Below are 22,154 nucleotides of genomic sequence, written 5' to 3'. Positions count from 1 at the left end.
AGTAAATCATTGTGATGCAGAAAACGTATTTCTTTTGAGGGCATTGTGTGTGTTTCAACTGAGATTACGAATGTCTGACTGAACTTTCACAGGTCCATGTTGATGACAGCATGTGACTTGGGGGCCGTCACCAAACCCTGGGAAATATCACGCAAGGTAAAAAGGGCAGGGTATTTCATTCACGCACACCGGAAAAGTGTATATTAGGATATTGTGAATACTCTCAGGCCTGGCCTGTATTGTAGACGTGCTTGTATTCTCTCATGCTAACAGTTGTTATGATGTTCTCCTGTTAGGTGGCAGAACTGGTCACCAGTGAGTTTTTTGAGCAGGGGGACAGAGAGAGATCTGAACTGAAGCTCACCCCATCTGTGAGTTCATCATCATATGAGCAAATCTCACTGTTGCTTTTGGGCTATATAAAGCCTATGACATAGGCAGTGGTGAAAGTAAGGCTGTATGGTTCGGTACGGCGTCCCGGCGAAATGAATAGTGGGGGTACACTGTACAGGTAAAGCATTTTTTATTTCACCTTTATTTAACCAGGTAGGCCAGTTGAGAACAAGTTCTCATTTACAACTGCAACCTGGCCAAGATAAAGCAAAGCAGTGCGACAAAAACAACAACACAGAGTTACACGTGGATAAACAAACGTACAGTCAATAACACAATATAAAAATCTGTATACAGTGTGTGCAAATGAGGTAAGGCAATAAATAGGCCAATAGTGGCAAAGTAATGACAATTTAGCAATTTACACTGGAGTGATATATGTGCAGATGAGGATGTGCAAGTAGAAATACTGGTGTGCAAAAGAGCAGAAAAACAAAAACAATTATGGGGAAGAGGTAGGTAGTTGGTTGGATGGGCTATTTACAGATGGGCTGTGTGCTCTGACAGCTGACGCTTAAAGTTAGTGAGGGAGATATAAGTCTCCAACTTCAGTGATTTTTGCAATTCGTTCCAGTCATTGGCAACAGAGAACTGGAAGGAAAGGCGGCCAAAGTAGGTTTTGGCTTTGGGGATGACCAGTGAAATATACCTGCTGGAGCGTGTGCTACAGATGGGTGTTGCTATGGTGACCAGTGAGCTGAGATAAGGCGGAGCTTTACCTAGCAAAGACTTATAGATGACCTGGAGCCAGTGGGTTTGACAACGAATATGTAGCGAGGACCAGCCAATGAGAGCATGCAGGTCACAGTGATGGGTGGTATATGGGGCTTTGGTGACGAAATGGATGGCACTGTGATAGACTGCATCCAATTTTCTGAGTGGAGTGTTGGAGGCTATTTTGTAAATGACATCGCCGAAGTCAAGGATTGGTAGGATAGTCAGTTCTATGAGGGTATGTTTGGCAGCATGAGTGAAGGAGGCTTTGTTGTGAAATAGGAAGCCGATTCTAGATTTAATTTAGGATTGGAGATGCTTAACATGAGTCTGGAAGGAGAGTTTACAGTCTAGCCAGACGCCTAAATATTTATAGTTGTCCACATATTCTAAGTCAGAACCGTCTGGAGTAGTGATGCTAGTCAGGCGAGCGGGTGCGGGCAGCGATCGGTTGAAGAGCATGCATTTAGTTTTACTAGCATTTAAGAGCAATTGGAGGCCACGGAAGGAGTGTTGTATGGCGTTGAAGCTCGTTTGGAGGTTTTTATTTTTTTAAATTTTTATTTCACCTTTATTTAACCAGGTAGGCTAGTTGAGAACAAGTTATCATTTGCAACTGCGACCTGGCCAAGATAAAGCATAGCAGTGTGAACAGACAACACAGAGTTACACATGGAGTAAACAATTAACAAGTCAATAATACAGTAGAAAAAAGGAGAGTCTACATACATTGTGTGCAAAAGGCATGAGGAGGTAGGCGAATAATTACAATTTTGCAGATTAACACTGGAGTGATAAATGATCAGATGGTCATGTACAGGTGTGCATATTGGTGTGCAAAAGAGCAGAAAAAAATAAATAAAAACAGTATGGGGATGAGGTAGGTAAAAATGGGTGGGCTATTTACCGATAGACTATGTACAGCTGCAGTGATCGGTTAGCTGCTCAGATAGCAGATGTTTGAAGTTGGTGAGCGAGATAAAAGTCTCCAACTTCAGCGAAGTCTCCAACTTTTGCAATTCGTTCCAGTCACAGGCAGCAGAGAACTGGAACGAAAGGCGGCCAAATGAGGTGTTGGCTTTAGGGATGATCAGTGAGATACACCTACTGGAGCGCGTGTTACGGGTGGGTGTTGCCATCGTGACCAGTGAACTGAGATAAGGCGGAGCTTTACCTAGCATGGACTTGTAGATGACCTGGAGCCAGTGGGTCTGGCGACGAATATGTAGCGAGGGCCAGCCGACTAGAGCATACAGGTCGCAGTGGTGGGTGGTATAAGGTGCTTTAGTGACAAAACGGATGGCACTGTGATAAACTGCATCCAGTTTGCTGAGTAGAGTATTGGAAGCAATTTTGTAGATGACATCGCCGAAGTCGAGGATCGGTAGGATAGTCAGTTTTACTAGGGTAAGTTTGGCGGCGTGAGTGAAGGAGGCTTTGTTGCGGAATAGAAAGCCGACTCTAGATTTGATTTTCGATTGGAGATGTTTGATATGAGTCTGGAAGGAGAGTTTACAGTCTAGCCAGACACCTAGGTACTTATAGATGTCCACATATTCAAGGTCGGAACCATCCAGGGTGGTGATGCTAGTCAGGCGTGCGGGTGCAGGCAGCGAACGGTTGAAAAGCATGCATTTGGTTTTACTAGCGTTTAAGAGCAGTTGGAGGCCACGGAAGGAGTGTTGTATGGCATTGAAGCTCGTTTGGAGGTTAGATAGCACAGTGTCCAAGGACGGGCCGGAAGTATATAGAATGGTGTCGTCTGCGTAGAGGTGGATCAGGGAATCGCCCGCAGCAAGAGCAACATCATTGATATATACAGAGAAAAGAGTCGGCCCGAGAATTGAACCCTGTGGCACCCCCATAGAAACTGCCAGAGGTCCGGACAACAGGCCCTCTGATTTGACACACTGAACTCTATCTCAGAAGTAGTTAGTGAACCAGGCGAGGCAGTTATTAGAGAAACCAAGGCTGTTGAGTCTTCCTATAAGAATGCTGTGATTGACAGAGTTGAAAGCCTTGGCCAGGTCGATGAAGACGGCTGCACAGTACTGTATTTTATTGGTGGTTGTTATAATATCGTTTAGAACCTGAGGTCCACCCGTGACCAGCTTGGAAACCAGATTGCACAGCAGAGAAGGTATGGTGGGATTCGAAATGATCTGTTTATTAACTTGGCTTTCAAAGACTTTAGAAAGGCAGGGCATGATGGATATTGGTCTGTAACAGTTTGGGTCTAGAGTGTCTCCGCCTTTGAAGAGGGGGGTGACCGTGGCCGCTTTCCAATCTTTAAGAATCTCAGACGATACGAAAGAGAGGTTGAACAGGCTAGTAATAGGGGTTGCAACAATGGCGGCGGATAATTTTAGAAAGAGAGGGTCCAGATTGTCTAGCCCAGCTGATTTGTAGAGATCCAGATTTTGCAGCTCTTTCAGAACACCAGCTGTCTGGATTTGGGTGAAGGAGATGCGGAGGGGGACTTTGGGTTCACAATAATTAAAAAAATATATAAAGAAAACTGTAGGCTTTTACACCATTATTTATCATTACTGCATGTCAGAAGCATAAAAAATGAACGCATGGCCTTGAAAACCGGTGGTATAGCCTTACGCTCCGAAATGCGATGTGGTTCGACAAGAAGCTTGTGCACACATAGGAGGTTCTGCACCGGGAAAGAAATTCAATCTACTCTCACCCCTGGCCATAGGATTTATAGTCCAGACATGGTTCACTTGTTACATAGAGCTTGCATCACACGGTGTGAGAGAGAAGAGTTGTCAACTCGTACATAGTGTCCCTCTACAGTAGGGTTCCCTGACTGAAACCCAAGTTTTCGGAGCAAAATGGTTTAATTGTTGGACTGTCAAAAAAAACACCAGCAAATCAGCTCCAAGTGATTTGAATAGTGTACCAAAGTATTCCCACGCATAACAGAGATATACTGTATGTGATCGTATATACAAATGTAAGCAAGGTTTGAAACGATTATGTTTTAATCAAATATTATATCTGTTTGGGCTTCTTATGCTCTAAAATTGATTTGTAATTACATTCTGTCCCTCTGACCATCCGCTCAAGAAAAATGTATCTCGTCGATGATCCCTGCTCTACAGTACCTTAAGCAGTATTTGGACTAGGTTTTTAATTAGGCGGCTCTGTATGTCCTAGAATAATGCTCTTGCACAAGCCTGTTACCAAACACGTACAACATCAATTAAACCTCTGCCCCTGTCTATAGTTTACAGAAAGAAGTGACAACGACACCTTCCTCTAATCCCATTGGCTGCCGTGTCCTTCTAACTTGTATACAACAGGGGCCATAAAATGTATCATAAATCTTCCATGAATGATTTTAAAAAATCCTGCAAGATAATCCTGGTCAGCCTTGACATGAGGCAACCCATCGTTCTACACTGAGTGTACAAAACATTAGGAACACCTTCCCAATATTGAGCTGCATCCCTTTTTTCCCTCAGAACAGCCTCAATGTCGACTCCAATGCTTCCCACAGTTGTGTCAAGTTTGATTGATGTCCTTTGGGTGGTGGACCATTCTTGATACACACAGGAAACTGTTGACAGTGAAAAACCCAGCAGCGTTGCAGTTCTTGACACACTCAAACCGGTATGCCTGGCACCTACTACCATACCCTGTTCAAAGGCACTTAAATATTTTGTCTGGCCCATTCACCCTCTGAATGGCACACACACACAATCCATGTCTCAATTGTCTCGAGGCTTAAAAACCCTTCATCTACCTTCATCTACACTGATTGAAGTGGATTTAACAGGTGGCACCAATAACGGATCCTAGCTTTCACCTGGATTCACCTGGTCAGTCTATGTCATGGAAAGGTGTTCTTAATGTTTTGTACACTCAGTGTATATTCTACATGTTTAAGTCCTGTATTCAAAGCCAATGCACTAAAATAGAAGAGTTGCTGGTGTTTTATTTTTGAGCTTTGAAGTCCAAACGGTGCTGAAGGTTCTTAGGGAGGAGAGCAGAGTAGCGTCCGTCTGTAATTACTGCCAGTTGACTAATCATGCCCGGCCACATTGGTTCCCCTCTGAAGTAGCTAGCTAATGCACTTGCCTCAGGTTGCTTTGCAGCCTGTGTCAAACCCTTTAGCGCTGAGCGTGTGTGTGGGCGTTGTGAATTAAATATTCAACTCAATATTCTAGCGTAGCCCAGTAACTATCTGTGAAGCGCAGCCTCTCTCTCTCTCTCTCTCTTTCTGTCTCTGTCTCTCTCTCTCTGTGTCTCTCTCTGTCCTCTCTCTCTCTCTCTCTCTCTCTCGCTCTCTGTGTCTCTCTCTATGTGTGTCTCTCTCTATGTGTGTCTCTCTCTCTCTCTCTCTCTCTCTCTCTCTCTCTCTCTCTCTCTCTCTCTCTCTCTCTCTCTCTGGGGCCTCAGAAGTTTCATGCAGCAAGAGAGGAGACTGAGGCAGAATGGAAAATAGGAACTGGAATGAACTTGTTTGGCATAATGGTAAAGGGTGCATTTTATGCATTCAGTTCTACAACAGTTCTATTGCAGTACTGAAGTGTACATTCATGTTCTAGGACTAGGAGCCACTCCCCCTTTTTCTCATGCTCTTATTTTGCCGTTTTCACAACCAAAATTATTGGCGCAGATGCTGGCGTTGGCGCGAAAGGGCTGGGTTTTGATGAATGAACAAGTTGTGGGTGTGTCGAGGCTTGGCCCCTCACTGGCCAATCAGGATGTGCTCCATGGCTAAATAAGTTGTTGCTTCAAGTTGTGTATATTTACAGTCTTTTATGTATTGCCTTGGAATCAAATCCAATTCCAATGTAGACCTATCCCATCTATTCTAAATATGTTAACTTGAACCTGTTTGGAGTCCACATTGTTCTAAGAAATTGCATAGCTTTCAATGTAGAAATATACTGATATAGAGGCTAGGCCTGCTGTGAATTACATTATGGCTGAGAATGGACATGCCAAAGATTTTCAATAAGTAAGATTAAATTCATTATTCATAAGGCCTAAAAAAAGAGATTTGAATCAAATTCTTAACAAAACAAAACAACTTGTTTTAAATATGATGTATCTAAGTACACGTCCAGGCTCCATAATTGGTTCCCATGCCCAAATAATATTAAAACAACACAGACTGTAGAGGGTTTTACACACATCTAAACTTTTCATAATGGCCGGACAAAGATCCAATATAAAGAGACAGGGAGAATGTCCACTCACCGTTGTACTGCTCCCAAATAGAATGTTTTATAGACATATTGGAACCATCTTACAGATCGCGTTCACACTTCTCCAGAAGTTGCGTGCCATGGACATTCTCACCATAAAACCAGGACAGTGATTCTTTGTAATAAATTTGGTTTTAATACAATTCTATGAAAAACAAGCAATCTGTCGGGTTTTTTTTCAACAACAATAAATACATTCTAAAATCGCTAGCATAAAAAAAGGCACAACGCATTACTGTTGAACCAGCCTTCGTTGTAGTAGGCCTAGGGTAAGGGTAGCCTACGGAGGGCTTGGGTTTAAAAAGTAGGAAACGGAAAACAAACAATTGTTACAGGAAAATAACTTCTAAATAGGAGGGTCACTGGTATTCACAGAGGGTTTCATCTCTCGTTTCGTGATGGGCATGGACACATGTAGCCTACATCACGGAGGGGGTTTTACACACGTCCAAAGCATGGCTAAAATAATGTAGGTCTGCCTACAATACATAGATAAAAAGGGAATGTCAGCTCACTGTTTTACTCCTTACAAACTTCATATTTTAATAAAACTTTGGCGATTAAGATTTATTTCCAAGCGGTCTCACGAGCCAAACACTATATCAACAGTCTAGACTAGCCTACTTGATTAAATTGGGCAGGACAAAAAGAAAACAGCCTTCGCAATTTTTTTTTATTTAACCTTAATTTAAACTAATCAAGTCAGTTAAGAACAAATTCTTGTTTACAATGACGGCCTACCCCGGTCAAACCCGGACGACGCTGGGCCTATTGTGCACCGCCCAATGGGACTCCCAATCACGGCCGGATGTGATACAGCCTGGATTCGAACCACAGGTGTCCGAGCTGTGTGCTAGTATTTTAGTGCATAAGCCTAAAATGTAGGGCTTAATTGTACACATGTTAAATAGCCAACACAGCCAATCGCCAAATAATGCTTTTGGGGACGGGCAGAAAGCCAAATAATGCTTTTGGGAAAGGACAGAAAGCCAAATAATGCTTTTGGGAAAGGACAGAAAGCCAAATAATGCTTTTGGGAACGGGCAGAAAGCCAAATAATGCTTTTGGGAATGGGCAGAAAGCCAAATAATGCTTTTGGGAATGGGCAGAAAGCCAAATAATGCTTTTGGGAAAGGACAGAAAGCCAAATAATGCTTTTGGGAACGGGCAGAAAGCCAAATAATGCTTTTGGGAAAGGACAGAAAGCCAAATAATGCTTTTGGGAAAGGACAGAAAGCCAAATAATGCTTTTGGGAAAGGACAGAAAGCCAAATAATGCTTTTGGGAACGGGCAGAAAGCCAAATAATGCTTTTGGGAAAGGACAGAAAGCCAAATAATGCTTTTGGGAACGGGCAGAAAGCCAAATAATGCTTTTGGGAACGGGCAGAAAGCCAAATAATGCTTTTGGGAAAGGACAGAAAAAGTTAATACTGCAGTGACACCTCTTGCATTGAGATGCAGTATCTTAGACCACTGAGCCACTCGGGAGCCCCCCAGCATACCGTCCCCCTCTCATTAAGAGGAGGGGAGGGTATGCTTGGTTTTTAATAAAATATACAGTATCCAGGCACTAAAAGCACATCTTGTCCCATGTGCAGATGGGCTGTGTTTGTCACTGCTGGATAAGCTGCATTTCCGCTGTCAAAGTTCATGCCATAACCAACTGTGTTACCGCTAAAACCAGCTTTTGGTTGGTCTTAAACATCCTGACCAGCGCTGCCTGAAATTAGCACTTTAAGGTGTGTGTTTAAGGACACACCTTAAATATATCCACCCCTCCCATCTGAGAGCAAGCATGCTGATGTTAGACAGATAAATTGCCGAACCTGGCGTTAGGGCTGGAAAATGCCAGTGTGACAGTTTTTAAATGACAAAATTGCAAACTAATGTGCGTTTGACACGAGCGCCGCCTTAACGCCAGAAATAGAGCCATATATGTTATTGTAAGAGGTAGACTGGCTCTGGCAGCCTAAACAGACAAGAACTAAGTCTAAACGTGAATCGATTCTCAATTGCAATGCGGTTCTAGAAACTCTTTACTTTTATATCACATTAAAAATAAATTCACAAATGCAAAATATACATTTACCGGAGCATGCTAGATAGCTAGTTAGCACAGGTGGTCCCTCGATCTTCTATCTCTCTTCCGGAAACACTTGCTGTAACATGAAGATATGACCGTTTGGAAACACTAACCCTATAAAGGTGCATCAATTTCACCTTTTCTTTTTTGGAAATGATTTCTTGCTGATATGAAAGATAAAGTCCTTGTGCTTTAAAAGCGTACTGCAGGCGGTGTGTGTTAATGTTCAGACCGAGTATCTGGGCTCTTATGTGTAATGTAATGGAACTGAGAATCATGATCCAGGGCTAGTGTGTCTGTAGGAAGGAAGTGGAACAAACAGTGAAGGAATCATGAGGCTTAAGCGTGTGTTTGTGTTCCAGGCCATTTTTGATCGAAACCGGAAGGACGAGTTGCCGGGGCTGCAGCTGGAGTGGATCGATGGGATCTGTACTCCGCTTTATGAGGTAATCCTCCGCAATGCCACCACAGCCTCCCCAAACCCTAAGGGACTCAATCTACTGCTCTCACTACCACCAAGCACCACTAGCCGAATAGCCCCCTCTACAGAGGAGGCCGTCCTTCGCCTGCCATTGTCCCTAATGACGCCAGCAGTGGAAATGTCACTGCAGTAAACATTCTTTCCTTTTAGAGACACCTCTTAGAAAAATAAGGTATTTTTTTGAAATCTCTGAAATAACTCCAAGGACGTGTACTATCTATTTGAGAATACTGCACTAGAATGAGACCTCGTTTCCGGATCTTGAGAATGCCAAGCAAACAAATGAATGAGGGAAGCATTGACGTTAGTGATGATGATACAGTATATTACATGCTTAACTCCCTTTAATGCAGGTATAGTGTGCCTCAACTGCACAGCACTGAAAGAGGGAATGAATAGGGAGAGTCAGCTCTGTGCTCTCATTGTGTGCATGCGTGCGTGGGTGCGGATGAGCCAGGTCATGACGTCTGCGGCAGTGAGTGTGTGTGGGAGACCGAGGAAGACTGGATGACTGACTTCCAGGGAAGATCAAGGCCACTGATAAAGACAAGGAGAGTTAGAGGCCAAGAGCACAAAGCAAACAAGTGAGAAATACAGGGAATGCCATACAGTATGCAGACAGTTACAGACATGATTTTTGCCAGATCAACTCTGCCAAAAAAAATAAAAATGTAAATATGTTTTCACATATATTTTGATTGGCAAACGTAGGCCTACTATATTGTAATATTGGGACAAATATGCTTTCAAACGTTTAATTCAGGAGCAACTTGTGTTCAAAGTGATGGTAGACTTCCATTTTTTCCCCCTACTGCTTTGAAAACTCTACATTATTAGAACAAAGGGATTTGCTTTCTGTGTGTCTTTAGATGCAGACTCACACAGTGGCCTGCAAATGCTCATGTTTAGAGAATGCAGATATACAGCTCACGACCATACCGCCACCAATTAGAGGAGAGAGAGAGAGAGGGGAGCAGGAGGAAGTTCAGAGGCGCCAGGGGTTTGTGTCTGTGGGAGGAAGAGCATCTCACTGATCTCCTTCTCCTCGTGCTACTGTGTGGCATATTAATCCCGCGTTATGTAACCTCCCATCTTCAAAGCCTACCAGATAACCATGGCGCTCCGTCTTTATCCCCACTCGTTTCGTCTACTGCACTGGAATACTGATGCTGGAACAAGATAGAGGGGTTTTTAGAATGAAGGAGGAAAGAGAAGAGAGACATTGGCAGGATCCTAGTTGGAAATCCTCCTCTATTCTCCAGCTGTACTAGTCAAACTCAGAGAGATTAAATTGATCACAGAGTGGGTTTGTCCATCCAAGGAACGTGACGCTATTGCAGCACCACACACAGGGTGCAATGTCAACTCCCTGACAGGAGTCAGTCTTTACTGAACACTCACCATCTGTGGATGTGGAGACTGAGTGCTCTAACAACAACCTGCCATGGCGACTAGAAGGGAGCTGGTCCTGTGTAGTGTACGGTCGAGTCCCAAATGGCATCCTATTCCATATGACTTTGGTAAAAAAAAAAAATGGTGCACTATATAGGGAATAAGGTACCATTTGGGACGTACCCTAGTGGTTCTGGTAATGGTAAAACTGTATGAATCAATGTGTCTGGAGCTCTCCAAAATTCGCAGTGGAAACACACCATTTGGAATATTTCATGTTCACTATGGAATGTTGTGGACATACGGTCACTAGGTTCTAGTTTGAAGTGCAAACTAAAAGCCGTCTCTGGAAATGATTATGCATAGCATATGAATGAGAGGCCATGCGGAATCTTTTGATCATGTAAATGTAGTCTTGACTGCTGAACTGCACCCAATTAGAAAATATAACTTCAGTGTACCACCGCAATTGTTGTGTGAGTTTGTGAGTGCACCCTCTGAACACACATGCTTTTCAAATCCCCCCTAGCGGTTGTAACAGGTTTGACAGTTTCAGGCAACAGGCAGTTCCGTAGATCATTTTCTGGCATGAGATTGTACTGATTTGACTCATAAAACATGTATGGAGAGGCGCCACGGGCCAGCCATAACTGCACACTGGCGGGGATGATGAGATACTGAGCACATACTCATAGACAATTCTTGTAGCGTTTTATAACATTGTGAGTTATTCCACTCATATATATTAATACTGTGTATTGCGTCCTATGTCTCTATGTGTCTTGCATGCCCCAGCCCATCACCACATATAAAGTTCCCTATCCGGATATAAAAGTTATGTGAATTGAATTGATAGCATAAATGAAATTATCCCCTGTTGTCGTGGCGATGTGTACAGTATCTCTTCCTAAATGGCGGCTTTGTGTTTTGTGTCTGTTGTGGAAAGTGTTTGAAACATGGGTTAATTAGTGTGCAATGGGAAGCCAAGTGATTTAGATAATATTTAAAGGAGCCTAAATGCAGTGTAAAGAGAAGAGAACCCCCCACGCCTCTGAGGTAATTCATTAAAGGCTGTATGAAAGGCAATGTGTCACAGTGACTGAATTGTCGTTTACAATTCCACAGCAAGAATGACACTAGTAACTAATTACAGTCCAGTAAGTCATTTTTTCTTCATATTAACCCAGTGAGTACCGTCCAACGCTGACATCTATGGACGTTGAAAAGATGTTGAAATTTGGTCTGTCCACAGATGTCCGGTCTAGACCGGACTTGATTCAGCCTAAACATAGACGTCTATGATTGGTTGAGATTTGTTCCGGACCTTTTTTGATTTGGCCCCAAAAAAGACGTCTATGATTGGTTCAGATCAAATCAAATAAAATGTTATTAGTCACATGTGCCGAAAACGAGCCCCTAACCAACAATGCGGTTAAAAAATGAATATAAAAAATAAGAATAAGAAATAAAACTAACAAGTAATGAAAGAGATATGGTCCAAGTTTTGACAGCACAGTACAGTAGAGCATGTATTTCCAAACTGGGGTACGCGTAATACCGTCGGGGGTACGCCAAATAAAAATTCTTCACATTTTCAAACTACATTTATGTTTTCCAACGGGGCTATACATTTGGGTGAGGTTTTTCTCTCTCCTGAGTAGCCTCGTTTCACTGCCAAAAATAAAATTCAACCATCTAGTGTTCAGCGAAATAACAACACAATGTCAAATACAGGTATCCTAGTCAAATAATTAACATCCATCACATTAACCGTTACTCTCTCACGGGAAACCTTCACTCTTGCGCAGACATTTAGAAACAAAACATGACAATTTGAAAAACAAGCCACTAAAGTTTTTTTGAGCGAGAATAAAGACGACTTTCGAGTAGTAAGACATGTATAAAAGCAACAGATACCATACCTCTCGGAATGCCTGACAGCTTGAAAGACGTTTTGGACACTACGGTGAGAATGGTTAACTTTGTTAAAGCAAGCCCCCTGAACTCTCATGTATTTTCCGCATTATGCAATGATATTGGCAGCGACCATGTAACGCTGTTACAACACAGAAGTGAGCTGGTTATCAAGAGGTAAAGTATTGACACTTTTTTTAAATTGCGAGACAAGCTTAAATTTTCTTTACTGACCATAATTTTCCCTTGTCTGACCGCTTGCATGATGAAGAGTTTCTCACACGACTGGCCTACCTGGGTGATGATTTTTCTCACCTGAATGATCTGGGTCTAAGGATTACAGGGACTCTCCGCAACTATATTCAATGTGGGGGACAGAATTGAGGCTATAATTAAGAAGTTGGAGCTCTTCTCTGTCTGCATTAATAACAAGGACAACGCACAAGTCTTTCAATCATTGTATGATTTTTTATGTGAAAATGTACTCAAGCTTACGGACAATGTCAAGAGGGGGTACGCAGCTGTAGGTTGAATGTTTGAAGGGGTACGGGACTATAAAAGGTTTGGGAACAACTGCAGTAGAGGACAGTACATTTACCTTTAGTAACAAGTAGAGTACAGTGTAATGTTCTGTATGTTACTGTACTGTACCCTACTGTACTCTACTGTACTGCATGGCAATGTGCTCTACTGTAGCCTATTGTACATATTAGGGTGGCAGATAGCTTAGCAGTCAGATGCATATTTTTTGTATGATGAATAATGTACTACGTGAAAGATGGTCTTCATTTATCTCACTTTATAACACCCTGCCTCTTCTCTCTCTCCCTTCTCACTCTCTTCTCCCCCTCGCTCTCTTCTCCCTCTCGCTCTCTTCTCCCTCTCTCCAGACATTGGTGAAAATAAACCCCAAGCTCCAGCCAATGGTTGACTTGATCCAGGCTAACAGGGCCAAGTGGGGGGAGCTAAACAAAGAGAGACAACGCAGCCAGAGTGAGTCCAAACCCACAAGCCATTGCAGCAGTGACACCACAGAAACAAGAACTTGTTCTTTGGGCGACACACCTTGCAACACACCTTGCTGTGCAGGTGACCCTCCCAAACCGGCAAGCTAGCTCCTGCTGACCTCTCCAGGCAATATTTCCTCTGCCTCTTAGCTTCTTTACTCTTTAATGCAGCCTGCAGAATAGGCAGTGCAGTGCAGTGCAGTGCAGAGATTTCTTGCGCTCTGCTTGCTTTTGCCACTAGAGATGGGCTTTAGACTGTCGCCACGGTCAAGGTGTTTCCTGCTCCTTCCACAGCTACTTCCTGTGTGGGAAACAGAGAGAGCTGTGTCTGACATGTTAGTCAGAGCAGCGCAGCTAGTTATTCCTCTGACCATTGCAAGTGTGAGGAAACTTCAGACCTCTGTGTCAGAATGGCAAACAGTGATAAGGCAGGTGTAGGAGAAAGCTGCAACCTCACTACAAGGTGCATGGAGTGTATGTAGAGATGACCTAACTGTTGTTTTTCTGTACCGTCATTATGCCATCCCTTACGTTGCTTTCGATATCTGTTGCTAGAATATTGTTCTTGGGGAGGGTGGTTACTCTTTTTTATTTTATTTTGTACATATGACATTTGAAGAGATGGTACTTGCAAGTGCAGTTGTTGATTTGGATGCTTGGCTGATTTGGAGTCATGAAGTTAGCTAGTGTTGAGGGTCAAGGTGTTGGGAACCAGCAGGGCCTGTGGCTACGCTTGCAATGCAAATCGTTCGCTCCACTCCACTCCTTGTGCCTTGTTTGAAAGTCCTTATGAAAAATGCATGGCGTCTTCACACACTGAGATTCTTCTATAGTTTGAGAGATTTTATTTGACCATTCTGAGTTTGGTCTTGATCCCCTGTCTCAGTTAGAGAGTATTTAATACATGTAAGTTACGTTAGAAGTATTACTGACCCAGAAGAGTCGTTTTATAAGGCACATGATTGGGAAAGAGATCAATCACACACATAGACAATGTGCCTTTGCAAAATTGTTCTGATCATGTCACGTTTTATGAATAATTTGCCCATTTACAATTAGGCTCCCATCCCATTGGTTTACTAATTTCAACGACGTGCTTGTTTTTAGTCTATGGCCTTTAGATGGCCGCTGCAGGTTGATTCAACAGAGAATGGCTATATATTCTGCTGAAGCTATTTCAGCTGAGGGAAAGGTGCATCGGGAATGTCACACAAATAGTGTAATGGCAGCTCATTCCTTACTAGTGTACCTCAGAATACCATGTCAGTACATAACACAACTAGGTATTCACACCAAAACAAATCAAAACGTACAATTGTTCTAAACTATTAACACGTTTGGATCCCGTTAGAACAGAGCGTGTCCGTGCCGTAGCCGCATTAGGTTCCATGTTGAGGTTTTATTCGGGGTATGAATTGTTGTAGCTTTGTTAATTGGAGTTTAAACATGTAGCTGTGCGCATCGTGTGGCATGGATCTTTGTGCTACTGTATTTGAGTTGAAACAAATTGACGGTGGGAAATTGAATTGCATGAGGTGTGACTACAGTATTGAAATCAAACTGCTATGGATGTAGCAAACAAAAACCTGAGCCAACAAATACCTCGTATTTTGAACATTATTATTAATATGCATATGACTATTTAATTTAATTGCATGGATTATACAATTGCATCATGTTTGGTGAAGTATTAACATTGCTGTAATATTTTTATTACATTTGGTTTCAAATGTGGCCAATTTTTACTTGGTACTGTCTTCTTTAGCATTTGGAAACAGCTTATTGTATTTCTTCATGTTTTCCCTCTGTTACTACCAATGGTTTATATATACACTAGAAGACTGACAGGGGGCGCTGTTTTGAAGCCACCTCACCTTCATCTTGGCACTCCCTCACCGTTGTAAAAAATATTTTGGATTGTATGGAAATGCATTTATTAATGTTTACCTTTGATTTAGCCAAGTTTATTCTATTACAGACACCTTAATGCATACTTTTAAAGTATATTATGTCAGCTAAACATACACATTTTAAGTAAATAACACAAATAAAAACATGTTCCTTAAAGTATCATTTTTAAGTTCAAAACAAATATTCAAATAAATGTAATTTTGTCCTTGAAACATTTGAATTGGAATACTGTCCTTGAAACATTTCATTGAAATACTGTCGAAATCCATTCATTCCTATGGAGGACTGCTCCCACTGGGGAGTGCCAATATGGCCGACCAGCGGCTTCAAGCCTCTCATTGGCCAATACATAGCATAGCAATTCAGGGTTTATATACATCATTGGTTACTACTCTTTTCTCATTAAGCTAGGTGAACTTGATGGACCTATACAGGCATGTTACTGGAAAATGTGCAATGTTTTTGTTAAGTTGAAATAAAAATGTGCTGCTAGTTGTCTGTGCCTTCATTATTTTGCAAGGCTGTGTAAGGGATTCCATTCTCTAATGAAGAGTACACATGCACAATTTTTTCCTGTTACCATACTGACCCCATGTGGACAAATGTGTATATAGGAATAAAGAGGATGGATGCAATCTGAACAGTCGCATTGGAGAATTCCAGCACTGTCTCCTTATCGAGTGTCTGATTACCTGCTGAGCAGTGATTCAAATCAGGACTAAGTTGGAAATGTGTCTGCACAAGACCTACTGTAGAAATAACGGAGAAATATTCATATCTGCTGGTATACATTCCAAAGTGTGTATTAGTAACACCTTCCAAATGAGTTGCACCCCGTTTGCCCTCAGGACAGCCTCAATTCAGCTGGACATGGACTCCACAAGGTGTTTTCCCATGTTGACTCCAATGCTTCCCACAGTTGGTCAAGTTGACTGGATGTCCTTTGTGTGGTGGACCAGTATTGATACACAGGGGAAACTTGAGTGTGAAAAACCCAGCAGTGTTGCAGTTTTTGACACACTCAAACCAGTGCACCAGGCACTTACTACCACACCCTGTTCAAAGGCACTGAAATCTTTGTCTTATTCAGTCACCCTCTGAATGGCACACATACACAATCCATGTCTCAAGGCTTAAAAATCCTTCTTCAACTAGTCTCCTCCCCTTGATGGGCAAGTACAATGATTGAAGAGGATTAAACAAGTTACATCAATGAGGGATCATAGCTTCGACCTGGTTTCACCTGGTCAGTCTGTCTTGGAAAGGTGTTCCTACTGTTTTGTACACTCAAGTGTAAAATCAGGGCGATGGTGGTGGCATATAAATCAACATGGATTATCCTTTTGTGATGAATCTCTCTCTGGAAGATCGGGATTGCTACATATCTGAACATAGCTGTTCCCCAGATAAGTGCTGTGCTCATGTTGACGTCAGCAACAGCAGCAGTGTGTGGGTGGGTGAGTGGGAGGATGAATCTCAGGGGAGCTGCTCGAGATACCTTTGACTGGAAGCACAGAAAGGATGTGTGTTACAGCAACTCCTCCGTTCTGGATTACCTTGAGCTTGAAGAAGGTAGAGTCAATTGGCGTGTCTTAAGAGGACGAGTGGGCGGCCAAACAATGCCTGTATCTTTATGAGGACCGGGCCCTTTGCTCTGCTGACCGTCAAGCCCTCTCTCTGTGTGTGTGTGTGTGTGTGTGTGTGGAAGAGAGAATGTGTGTTCTGACATCACCTGTATGCGAGAGACAAGCAGTGACATTTCCTGTCAATTGGATACAGTATTTCCATTCAACCGATGTGTCAATCTACAACAACCGCTTGTTTTTATTTAAATTTATTGCACAAAACAGCATTAACAAAATGTACTTGAATGTTAATACTATCAAGTGGAAAATAACAAACATTCAAATTTCAAGCTCTCGTTAAGTTCTCTTTCGATACCATCACAAGACGTAAAAGCATGAAACTGATCAGAAAATACTGTCTGGGCCCCCACCATTTCCTTCATTGACGTTTCATTGAGGCAAAATGTTTATTGGAGCTGGAGATGAGAAACTTGGGCAGGAAGGTGGCATGGGGTGACACAATGCACCGTGGGAAAGCTGTGAGGCTAGCTTGGGAACAGGAGGAACAAAGTCATACAGTAGTAGTGACAGGAAAATGGTCGCAACAACATTTCATGTATCTTTCTCTAGCACCGCGCACAGTAGATTCCATGTCTGCGAGATCAGGATTGGCCACAACATCAACACATGCCTCCAAAAGAGAGGCCAAACTTAGCTACACAATCATCGTTAAGTGACAAAGGTACAACTTTGTTTGACTCAAATGTATCCTTTCAAACAAAACCATAATACTGGGACACTCAGCAGACTAGCGATGAATTCTGATGTATTTGTGTGTACATCCAAATACAAGCAACTTATTTTGAAGTAGTGACAATTGTAATTACATTTTAATGAAGTTTTGTCTGATATGAACGGGAATAAGTACTGTACATGTAATACTTACAGTACCAGTTATACATTTTTGGATATTTCTAGAGATGGTTTCTGGGTACTTGCATATATGAATAATAAAAAAAGTATCAGGATATATAAATGTTAATGTAATACTAAATGTATTTAACTATACAACATGTACAAACATATACATCCAGTATGTTTGCATGGTGAAAGGGTTGTGTGAAAAGTCTTTGGTACAAACATGGGCATTGGGATTCAGTTGTCTGTAACCTGTTAACACTAAAGTACACACTAAAGCATGTACGATCCAAGTATATTGGCTTTGTCCACAAACTGAACTCTATATGACAAGCAAAGACCATGCAAGGTTAAAATCTAGTTCAGAAAATACAAAAACAATAATAATATGAGTTGATAGATGCGTCATCTAACCTCGTCATAGTTTCTTCAATATGACAGTTTAACGTAATAGCTAAGGTTTTAGGGTCGGGACGTTTGAACCCTGAGGTCAATTTTCAGTAGGCACCACTCAAGCATAATGTAAGTACTCCTAGGTAGGTACATGTTTAGATCCAAACAAAATACACAGCTCTTGTGGCAATAATTCATCGTTCTAAGTCATAACTAAAAAGGCATGAGGGCTTGAGTTGAGAAACAAAGACCAATTGGAAACAGAGAAATCTCGAATGAAGGGCATGGTCATTATTAGGGAAGAAACAGGATGCCATAAAAAAAAAAAAAAAGACAAACCAGTCAAGCTTCCAGTCGGTAACCTTTGCACCTGGAGTATATGAGGAGGAAAGGGAGACGTCTTCAGAAAGGCACAGGGATTTAGAGAGTGCGTTCATCTCAGACTTACCGCTAAAGTAGTGCCAAACACAGGTGAATAAACAACGTGTACAAATACTAATTAAGTTAGTGAAGATGGCATCAGTCGTAGGAAACAATTCATGAATTAATAAATGGGAAACATGGGATCACAAAAGTTAGCTCGCATCATGCACGGTATTGAAAGGCCATTCCTATAGCGTGCTGTACACGTGACTGAAACGAGCAACAGTACACAATCACCGTACTGTAGTTAGTATGATACACTCTGGAAAGGGCCGAGGCCTTTTGAAACAATGATCGTCAAAAATGAATCGTAGACGATTATTGTTACCCGCCTGCAACAGAATGTAGCGCGAGGAAAGTGAAAGGTGACCGGCTTATTGCTTTCCTCAAGAACCAGACAGACACGCACCCTAGGAATGGAACCACGTCTGACGATGACAGCGCAACTCAAGTCATACAGAAGGAGGCGGGGGGGGGACGTTTATATTTCTTTTCGTGTCAATTTCACATTTTAGTAACTGTTAAAGCCAGTTGCACGAGAGGCTGTGAGAAAAGGTGTGAAGATAAAAAGGTGGAAAACAAAGCAAGGAGTAAATTAGAGGAGGTTTCGGTTGCCGAAAATGTTATCTGGGTCCACATAATCCTTGACGGACTGGAGCATCCCGACACCCAAGCTGGAGATGCTCTCCTTCATCCACTCCTTCCGAAGTTTCCCAACTGGAGAGAGAGAGAGAGAGAGAGAGAGCGAGAGAGGGAGAGAGAGAAGAAAAAAATAAACACAAAAGAAAGGAGAAATCAGCACGCCTGATTGCGCAGCAGGCTGCTTGGGAGCCAATCAATCTTGTGAGAGTGAGTGAATAAACAGAAGGTGATAAATGCTTTTATTCAGAGAGGAGAAATGTTTTGCATGGCATGATTTATGGAGCCCAGCAGCCTATCAAACTCATTAGGCCCTGTGTGTTCCCCGAGGAGGTGCCGGCTGGCCGCCGCATGCACGCCCCGCTCTGCCTCTCCCTCCCGCATTCCCTGAGCAGGCTTCCACTACCTTATCATCCCCCCCCACCACGGTGTGTGGGGTGCGTGTTCTCCTCAGGCTGACCAGCACAGCCCTAAAGTCCCAGCGTGCCACGCTCACCCGCTCACACCGCCATCCTTCTGACCCTGGCCACTGACTGTGCCGGTGGCATGGGGACACAATGGTCCTCTGTCATGGCTCTGGCCGCAGGCCCACTGTGAGGAGGCTCCTGTTGAGGAGCTGGAGAGAGCCCAGACCAGCGCTCTGCCAGCTGGCCAGACAGACAGACAGACACACTCCAGAGTCCCCCCAGTCCTGCCAGGACCGCAGCAGGGAGCCTGGAGCCTCTGGGAGAGGGACAGGTTCTCACTGGTCCCTGGCACACAGTCAACACCAGAGCATGGCTGGAAACCAGGAGCATTCATGGGACTGGCACCACATTGAAACTGCTACAGAAGCGTTCAATCCACTATCAGTTTTAGAATGACAAACCCCTCCCACATGTTCCACAACAGGTCACAGCAACCTCACTCCTGTTGTCTGATTACACACAATTCATTTAGAAAGTAAATAACAAACAGAGAAAGTTGAGGAACCTGTGCTGAGATCAGAGTCAATCTGAAAGCGACATTGTGTCTTTGAAGAGGGGAAACCAGGCAGTCTGTTTGTTCTGGGTAAACATCAAGCGTAAGGTCGCACTTTCTTGGAAAAGCACACACAGCTATCTTCTTTCCACTAGTCTAAAAACAGCCCTGAGAATGGAGTGATCTTCAACAGGTGCCATTGAAATGAGTACATGCGTTGGGAGCTCAAGCTCTTGCAGGTAATGTGCAGATATAACCATCAGAGATTAGATAAGAGTACGGCAACAAATTTAACAGAGCAAGATAGAAAAGGGGCGCTCACATACCATCCCTTCCCCCGTAACTGATCTGCCTCACCCTGTCTCTATGTCGCTGGCATTGAAGAGAGCCAGCCCAGCCTCACATGTTAAATGGGGGGAGTTGAGAGAAAGGGGGTGGGGGTGGGGGGGGTGACTGAGACTTGGAGCATGGGGGAGGCTTGGGGAGATGGGAGGGCACCATGCTATCAGCGACGCCGAGGCGGAGCAGCCAGGGGATACAGATGGAAATCAGCCATGGGGCCACAGAGGGCCGTCTCCTGACAAGTCAGGACAAACAGGGGGGCCACGCCACGCACACCCAGATGGTGACAGTGGGACCAGTCAGTCACCCAATCCGCTGCTACCCAATAACTAACAAAGTGGCCTGCTCTCCTCCTCCTCCCTCCTTCTCCCCTCCCTCGTCCCACCTCCATCCCTCCCTCCACTCAGGAAGGAGAGAAAACAGAAGGTGCCGGGACTGCATCATTGCCTCCATCACAGTGATAATTTACACATCTATCTTGTCATTTTCCCTCCTTTTCGCCTGCTATTGCAATCAATCTACCCTGGGTTTGGCCATACAGCTGAGACATGCAAAGAGGAGCAGGCAGGCAGGCACTTATTTTGGAAATGAATGAGAAAGAGAAACACCGAGGTCTAGAAACAGCAGATATTTCTGTGTACCTCTGGGAGACGGCCCAACAACGAGAGCTATGGCTAATGAACGGAAAATAAGCTAATTCAACTCATTTTTCTTGGTTTCCAGCTGCGCTTCTCGGTGACCTGTGTAGTAGCAGTGCAGTTGACCGACGGCATTTAGGCCAACACTCTATAGAGTCACACAGTCAGGAGGAGCTGCCTCCCTGCTCTTCTGGAACACCCCCCATGTGGAGTATAGGACTGAGCTGAGAGCCTTGCCACACAGTCTCTCTGTGTGCACTGGCCTGTTTAAACAACTGGAGACCAGGACATGAAAGTGAGGGTAGTATAGTGGGCCTGTGTCTCTCTGAAATGAACAGGGACAAGTCCAGTGGGGTGAGTGTCTGAAGAACCAGGACTGTTTCTAAGTTTACACTGACGGATGACTCTCAACCTGACTGGTGTGCCAACAGCTCTGCTCCTGCTAAAACATGTCGTGTCCTTTTACATTCTACTCTGACACAACAGTGACCACCTTAGAGCTAAACATTGGGGGTAGAACATCAAAACAATAGAAGATATTGTCATGAATGGATGGTATGTGACGACAATGTAGTTGTGTTGTAGCAAGAGTGTATTATGCTGCAGGGATGGATAGTGGAGAACTGGAGATAGAGGGTTACACACACACACACACACACACACAAAACACTCCACTCACCCAGAGCCACTACACACACGCGCGCGCACACACACACCCTGGGCAGCCTGACCTGGTGTAAACACAGGTTAGAAAAATGTATATTTCCTGCGGTGGCCTCCCACCTCGTCCTCCCAGACTACATCTGTTTTGTTTGATACACAAAACCCAGTGAAACTAGCTCCATTTGTCACGCGGTGATTGTGGGCAGACAAACCGGCCTGTCCTCGCTCAGATAGCAGACCCAGCTGTTATTAATCACAATTACAGAGTGGGGCCTCGCACCGAGAAGCTGCATCAATATCCCCTCTCCCCCCTGGCCCCACACCCCCCTGCTCAGCCCCGGGTGGCCGGCTGGCCCACCGATTGGAGGTCAGTAAATACCGGGCGATAACACCGGCATCATTTACCCTGGCCTATTGCCTTCCAGTATTAGCAATCTTCTAATTTTTAACCTTCCCCGCCTTCGAGAGAAATTGCGATTTAATATCACA

At 43.6% G+C, this 22,154-nt stretch overlaps 2 protein-coding genes across 3 annotated transcripts in view; one reads left to right on the top strand and one right to left on the bottom strand.

Moving 5' to 3' along the window:
• pde11a (phosphodiesterase 11a) overlaps positions 1 to 15,614 on the top strand; it is a 56,712-nt gene extending 41,098 nt beyond the window's left edge. Inside the window, exons 17-20 of the mRNA XM_021597227.3 lie at positions 93 to 156; positions 297 to 371; positions 8,782 to 8,865; positions 13,097 to 15,614. Of these exons, the coding sequence (XP_021452902.1) occupies positions 93 to 156; positions 297 to 371; positions 8,782 to 8,865; positions 13,097 to 13,321 (448 nt within the window). The 3' untranslated portion in view covers positions 13,322 to 15,614. The remainder of the gene's footprint in view (positions 1 to 92; positions 157 to 296; positions 372 to 8,781; positions 8,866 to 13,096) is intronic.
• Positions 15,615 to 16,942: 1,328 nt separating this feature from the next.
• The window catches only part of agps (alkylglycerone phosphate synthase), a 39,647-nt gene continuing 34,435 nt past the window's right edge, over positions 16,943 to 22,154 (bottom strand). For both annotated transcript variants that reach the window (XR_016494752.1, XM_036974477.2), the window contains exon 20: positions 16,943 to 19,140. Coding sequence is in view for 1 of the 2 variants with exons in the window: in XM_036974477.2 (XP_036830372.1) it covers positions 19,019 to 19,140 (122 nt within the window). In the remaining variant the exon portion in view is untranslated. The remainder of the gene's footprint in view (positions 19,141 to 22,154) is intronic.

This window comes from Oncorhynchus mykiss, chromosome 3 (assembly GCF_057628025.1).
Source record: "Oncorhynchus mykiss isolate SJ-2025 chromosome 3, ASM5762802v1, whole genome shotgun sequence".
In the NCBI taxonomy this organism is placed as follows: Eukaryota; Metazoa; Chordata; class Actinopteri; order Salmoniformes; family Salmonidae; genus Oncorhynchus; species Oncorhynchus mykiss.
Note: the sequence above shows the minus strand (reverse complement) of the source record. Positions and strands in the feature narration are given on the sequence as shown.